The 7,104-nt window shown below is 42.2% G+C and overlaps 1 protein-coding gene across 1 annotated transcript; it reads right to left on the bottom strand.

The window, feature by feature from the left end:
• Positions 1 to 2,798: 2,798 nt before the first annotated feature.
• Positions 2,799 to 4,025, bottom strand: LOC147709339 (uncharacterized). Its single transcript, XM_086925956.1, has one exon. The coding sequence runs from the start codon at positions 4,023 to 4,025 to the stop codon at positions 2,799 to 2,801; it is 1,227 nt and encodes a 408-aa protein (XP_086782082.1).
• Positions 4,026 to 7,104: the final 3,079 nt, after the last annotated feature.

The raw sequence follows: 7,104 nt of genomic DNA, 5'->3' as shown, positions 1-7,104 counted from the left end.
GCATTAGCTCACTGTCCATCTGACAGCAGGGTAGTATACGATGGCCTTAGGCTATGTACACGTGTATATACAGTATTTACATGTGAAATCTATATCTCTACACTTCAAATGTACAAGATTGGAAAATACACATATATCTTACATTTTCAAGAGATGGGAGACAAAATTAAACATTTGGCATAAGGCCCATGTGTTTGACCATGACACAAACGGAGCGCACTGGGAGAAGGCACCCTGTATGTAAATAGATGAAAGCATGGTGTGAGTCTGACTGCTTGGCCCAAAAAACGGGGATATGAGGATCCTATCAAGTCTGTTTCTATCATTAGTGGTACATGGGGTCCACAAACTCATTTACCTTTAAGTTGGTCGGACGTCGCGTGCCTGGTAGAAAAATGGAAGCGTGGTCCTGGGGTCACCTTGCCAGCTACAATTTATCCTATTCTTTAGGTTCTTCCCGACGCTATTATTTTATTATCTGGGACATGAAAAGAAGAAGAAATCTATGTGAACATATCAACTTTTGATCTTGTGTTTTAGCACAGCAGAGTTTAAGCAGAGTATGGTGAAACTGGTTGACTTCTGTGCGGGGCACCTCTGACTACCTAACTCAAAGTTAAGTTCTTCTTATAATCAGTCTACTTACTAAATGAATGCTAGCGGGCGACAGCAATACAGATTTCTTAAAGGTTCTTCGGAGGTATGATGGAATTGTGCCACCTTACTGTAAGCACTGTCTCAGTCCGTATGCTGAAAGATATAAGCAGAGCAAGAAAGGGGGTTGTACCCTGTGCAACGGCTCATACTATAGAAATGTAATTATTAATTCGTTGATGGCCAAGAGTAATTAAAAAGGGGAAAATAACTATCAAACATAGGTTACCTGAGTCAGATGTGTAAATGATGTTGGACTGGAGGTCCTGTAAGTCCTATGGAGGAGGGTGTGGGCACTGTATCCCAGCAGGCCTGTTAATGAAAAGTAAGCAGGATCCTGTTTGTCAAAAAGCCTCTAGCTCCAAGGACATGAAAGAATACCATGCTTGTATTTAAGAGGTACCATATGACCTAACGCCTCCAGTTTAGAGTATAAATACAAATTGGCATGTGCCAAATTATGCTGCCCCGAGTACAAGATCAAAAAAATGAGCATGTCATATACCCAACCCTAAGACATTAACTAGTAAGTCCTTATCCAATAAAGGGTTATTTGTATGGGGGGGAAAAAGGACCCAGAGTTTCCCAAACCAAGATACTCAATTGGAAAGTTGGTCCCCAAAGCCTAAAGAACAAAATGTCCCCATTGTAGAGGAAAATGCCCAAAGCCTAACCTAACCTGAGGAAAAAGGTAAGTCTGCAGAGGTCAGCCAGGCTCTACTGGTTACAAGTGAACTCACCGTTATAGTAAAAAGCGGCCGGCGCCCATCCACAGCCCTCGTCCTGACCAACACCCGCAGCGACGTCGTGTGCTGAAGATGTGGGTCCATACTGCTCCCTTTATAGTAGGGGAGATTGAACTGATGGTTTACACCTGGCCCACGATTCCCGCCATCGCGCGAACGCGCTATACTGAAAGGCGAAGGACCGAGCGTATTGCCGACTGTCATGAAGACGGCGGCCATATTGTAGTGTCTAAAGGAGCGTAAGTTTATATAGTCCAGAACGCATAAAGCCCACTGTTCTATCTAGATGCCAACCCCTGAGTTGACCGGTATATTCTTTATTTTGCGTGTGCAAATATTAATGCTTTCTACGAAAAATAACCATATCCAATCTGGCAGATAAATAAGTAAAAACCGCACGGAAAAATCAAGGAGAATAGAACCCGTAATGAGGATAGCGCTGATAATCGGGCCCTTATTCATAATGCTATTAGGGGACAGAAACTGCATATTGATGCAGCGTTTACTGATAAGGAAACCCATCTCGCATACCTCGATCGGGGTGTACCTAACGTTGGCGGCCATCTTGGAGTATCTGGGATGAGTCGAAATCTCTGAAACGGGTTAAGAATAAAACCCGATTTGATATTTTGAACACGGCAAAGATATAAATCCTAGTGCTTGGCTCACTAATGAAGTCCGGGTTGATGTAAACTAAACCAAATTAGATGAGGTCAGTGTATCGGGATAAGATGTCGAAATTTCGGCAGATGTCATACTTGAACCTAAAAGGTCAGCCTAATATACCTTAAGCCTGCAGACTCAAAAAGTGGTGAGCGCGAGAATGAGGGTGAGCCACGGGTGCGTGAGCAAGGGTATGCCTTGAATGGTTAGGCAAAAGCATGGAGAGAACATGTAAATGTGGCGGCCATCTTTAACAGTACTTCTGTTTAAGCAGAGCGAATGGATGATAACGTAGGCTGTATACATAAGGGCTAAGTTGTAGTTGAAAGGCCAACTGTTGTCTACGAGGGGCGGTAGAGGGCACAAAAATAGGTCAATGGGTAACAGACCTGAAAGACGCATCATGCGCGTTTGTAAGTGTGTACAGGGGATTTCCAAGTGATATATATTGGGCCAAGTTACTCCATATCAGGGCGTATGCTTTGAGAGAGAAAGGGAGGAAAGAAGGGGCAAGATAAAATGAGAAGTGAGCCAACAAAGATAAATGGTTCACAAACAGATAGACCAATTAAAGTGGGAAGAAAGAGGTATATACAGATATGTACAGTATGCAAGCAGGCAGACCATTCCTTCGATGTTAAAGTATACAACAGTGTCATAATAAACATGATTGTAATCTCAAGTGATCAGCATAGCAGAAACAGAGCAGAACATGATATGAACAGTAAGTGCGGGCTACTCCAGAAAATAATGTAGCTCATCTTCGGTGTTAAGACCAAGTTCAGTACACCGAAGTCTACAAATCCAGCCCGCCTCCCGTTGTCTTAATGCCAGTTCTCTATTTCCTCCCCTTGGGTGTGCGGGTTGGTGATCTATGCCCATGAACCACATGTTGTCTGTTTCTTTGTGGTGTTCCTGCATATGAAAGGTCAAGGGGTATCTCAGGTCACCATTACGTCTTGCTCTTACATGTTCTTGGATGCGGATCTTTAAGGCTCTCTTGGTGCTACCAACATAAATCTTATTGCAGCCGCAACCCAAAACATAAACTACATATTTTGTGTTACAGTTGATCAAGTGATCTATTGTATAGGTTTTGCTTGTGTTGAAGCGAAATTGCTTAGTTCTATTTCTGCCTAGTGCACACATATTGCAATCGCTACATGTAAAGAAACCTTTAGTGGGAGTCGTTAACCAGTTGGTCCGCTTTTTCGATTCTATGTAACTGGGGCAGAGGATATTACGTAGGTTTCTACCTCTCCTGTAGCAGACTTTTGGCGTCCTGGTAACCGAATCCTGTAGGCTCGGTATGTCCGCAATCAGGTGCCAATGTTTTCTTAGGATGTTAAAAATTGTGCTGCTCTGATCTGAGTATTGTGTGGTAAACGACAGGGGTCTGCTAGTATCTGCTGGCCTATGTTTGGGGGCCAAGGTGCTTGTTCTGGGCACGTTTTGGACTTTTCTGTTGGCTTTCTCAAGCGTCTTCCTCGGATAGCCCCTTTCAAGGAAGCGTTTTTCTGTTTCCTGTATATTGTGTTGAAAGGCGTCCTCCGTGCTGCAATTACGGCGCATCCGAATCATTTCCCCGTAGGGGATGTTCTCAATGATATGTCGGGGATGTGCGCTCTCGTATTGTAAAATGCTATTGCAAGCTGTCGCCTTGCGATGGGTGCGACTCTGGATTTTGTTGTTTTCCACAAAGAGGTTTACATCCAGAAAGTCAATTGTTTTCTGGTTGTGTGTCATGGTAAAGCGGACATTGAACGGGTTGTCATTGAGGTAGCCAAAGTAATCAAGGAGATCTGGGGTAGGTCCATCCCAGATCATGATCACATCATCGATGTACCTACCCCAGAAGATGATGTTATTCATCCAAGCGGCCGCATGGCGACCCCATGCATGCTCCCGCTCAAACCAGCCCATAAACAGACCGGCGTAAGCGGGAGCAAATTTGGAGCCCATCGCGGTCCCCTGTATTTGGTGATACCATGCTGAATCATGAAGGAAGTAATTTTTTGACAGTATGATATCTGTCATCTCAAGGAGAACACCGTTGTGTGACAAGTGGTCTGCTGTGCGTTTGTCTAGGAAAGTTTCCAGAGCCCTTAATCCGAACTCCTTTTTGATACAAGTGTAGAGTCCTACTACATCTAGTGTAACCAAATGTAGAGAATCTGTCCAGGTAAAGCCCTCCAATTTGCCTGGCTGACCTCTGCAGACTTACCTTTTTCCTCAGGTTAGGTTAGGCTTTGGGCATTTTCCTCTACAATGGGGACATTTTGTTCTTTAGGCTTTGGGGACCAACTTTCCAATTGAGTATCTTGGTTTGGGAAACTCTGGGTCCTTTTTCCCCCCCATACAAATAACCCTTTATTGGATAAGGACTTACTAGTTAATGTCTTAGGGTTGGGTATATGACATGCTCATTTTTTTGATCTTGTACTCGGGTCAGCATAATTTGGCACATGCCAATTTGTATTTATACTCTAAACTGGAGGCGTTAGGTCATATGGTACCTCTTAAATACAAGCATGGTATTCTTTCATGTCCTTGGAGCTAGAGGCTTTTTGACAAACAGGATCCTGCTTACTTTTCATTAACAGGCCTGCTGGGATACAGTGCCCACACCCTCCTCCATAGGACTTACAGGACCTCCAGTCCAACATCATTTACACATCTGACTCAGGTAACCTATGTTTGATAGTTATTTTCCCCTTTTTAATTACTCTTGGCCATCAACGAATTAATAATTACATTTCTATAGTATGAGCCGTTGCACAGGGTACAACCCCCTTTCTTGCTCTGCATATATCTTTCAGCATACGGACTGAGACAGTGCTTACAGTAAGGTGGCACAATTCCATCATACCTCCGAAGAACCTTTAAGAAATCTGTATTGCTGTCGCCCGCTAGCATTCATTTAGTAAGTAGACTGATTATAAGAAGAACTTAACTTTGAGTTAGGTAGTCAGAGGAGCCCCGCACAGAAGTCAACCAGTTTCACCATACTCTGCTTAAACTCTGCTGTGCTAAAACACAAGATCAAAAGTTGATATGTTCACATAGATTTCTTCTTCTTTTCATGTCCCAGATAATAAAATAATAGCGTCGGGAAGAACCTAAAGAATAGGATAAATTGTAGCTGGCAAGGGGACCCCAGGACCACGCTTCCATTTTTCTACCAAGCACGCGACGTCCGACCAACTTAAAGGTAAATGAGTTTGTGGACCCCATGTACCACTAATGATAGAAACAGACTTGATAGGATCCTCATATCCCCGTTTTTTGGGCCAAGCAGTCAGACTCACACCATGCTTTCATCTATTTACATACAGGGTGCCTTCTCCCAGTGCGTTCCGTTTGTGTCATGGTCAAACACATGGGCCTTATGCCAAATGTTTAATTTTGTCTCCCATCTCTTGAAAATGTAAGATATATGTGTATTTTCTAATCTTGTACATTTGAAGTGTAGAGATATAGATTTCACATGTAAATACTGTATATACACGTGTACATAGCCTAAGGCCATCGTATACTACCCTGCTGTCAGATGGACAGTGAGCTAATGCCTTAACATCAAACATATGCATAGGCTCCACGTCTATGGTAGTAAAGCGTTTTTTTAATTGGTTTGCCAAATGTTTTTTAAAATTTGTAAATTGTATATGTATTTCAGTACATACAATACTGATCATATGTATATATGTTTTTTACCGACAGCCCTGAAGAAGTCCCAGTTTGGGACGAAACGCGTCGGCTGTATATGTTTGACTAAATGTTTTGAAAATAAAGGATTTGAAGAAGAACTCCAACATCTTCAAGATATATCATTATTATTACTACTGTTTCAATTTTTGTGGTGCACCTTTGCGGTTGTTTGAATGATTAAATTAATTGTTTAATATTCTTTAGTCTAGCTAAACAAAGTTTGAATCAATCAATACAGATGTCAATGCATACTTAAGTTTCTGTGTCCTACACATCTGTCTTCTTCAACACTCCCATGAGACGTCTGAGAACTATGCTCTCATTCCTTCCTATCAGAGTTCTGGGACTGTCCATGTGATGTCTTTACCAGCTGGCCATGGTTCTCGTTTCCTCATTTCATGGCCAATAAAACTGTCTGACTGCAAAATATAGCATATAATAGAATAGCTAATTTGACTTGAGGGCAAGTAGCCACAAGCAGGACAGACGTACACAGATGCTGTGGTGCATCTTCTAGAGTACACAGGTCACATGAGCCTGCCAGCCAACAATCCCCTTTCTCTTACTAATACTGGCTGGTTGGTTACAGTGTTATCTTGCACTGATGTTTTCCAGGTTATTTTACAAGGGAAAGCATTGAACTGTGGTCGGGTTCATAAACTTTTCTCCTCTTAATCCCCCTCTTTGTCCTGTCAGCATGCAAACATGTGCCCCATTTGCCTTTCAATTTACCCCAATGGCTTGGATCGTGTACAGTGTAGTCCCTAGTGGACTTTTAGGACCCCGTTTGACCCATATCTCTTGTTACTAGATCTTCTATAGTAATGTTAAGTTAGAAGCATTTCTGTTAAGAACGACAGACAAGGACTAAGGTTTACTCAGAGTATATCAGTACAGAAATGCATAAGCTGGACCATCAATTCATTAGTATATTAAGTATATAAATCATAAATACAGAGAAGTTCTCAGTAAAGTTCTACTGAAAATCCAGCATAGATTTGCCTTCTCTGAAAAGGGAAAGGGTGACTTCTCAGTAAAGAGGAATCTTCTCCTTTTATAGAACTTTAGACAAAGGATTTCACACATTTACTACACAAGTGCATGGTCCACAGGGATTTCACCAAAAAGAAACAAGCAAAAAGAAACATTTTTACCACAGACTGCATTCTGAGATTTTCACAGCATTTAACTACATTACACTTGGACGTTCCCAGGGTCTATACATGTGACATGTTACATAGCATTTTATTAAATCTAAGACAGGATGTCCTTGGATAAGTACATTTAGTTCAGCGCACCTGGGAAAGTCTTAGGGCCAGATGCACGACCCTTT

This window comes from Lissotriton vulgaris, chromosome 6 (assembly GCF_964263255.1).
Source record: "Lissotriton vulgaris chromosome 6, aLisVul1.2, whole genome shotgun sequence".
Classification (NCBI taxonomy): Eukaryota; Metazoa; Chordata; class Amphibia; order Caudata; family Salamandridae; genus Lissotriton; species Lissotriton vulgaris.
Note: the sequence above shows the minus strand (reverse complement) of the source record. Positions and strands in the feature narration are given on the sequence as shown.

What these genes read in the sequence shown, in the direction of transcription:
- LOC147709339 (XM_086925956.1), bottom strand. Translation starts at nt 4,025, where the DNA reads ATGGGCTCCAAATTTGCTCCCGCTTACGCCGGTCTGTTTATGGGCTGG.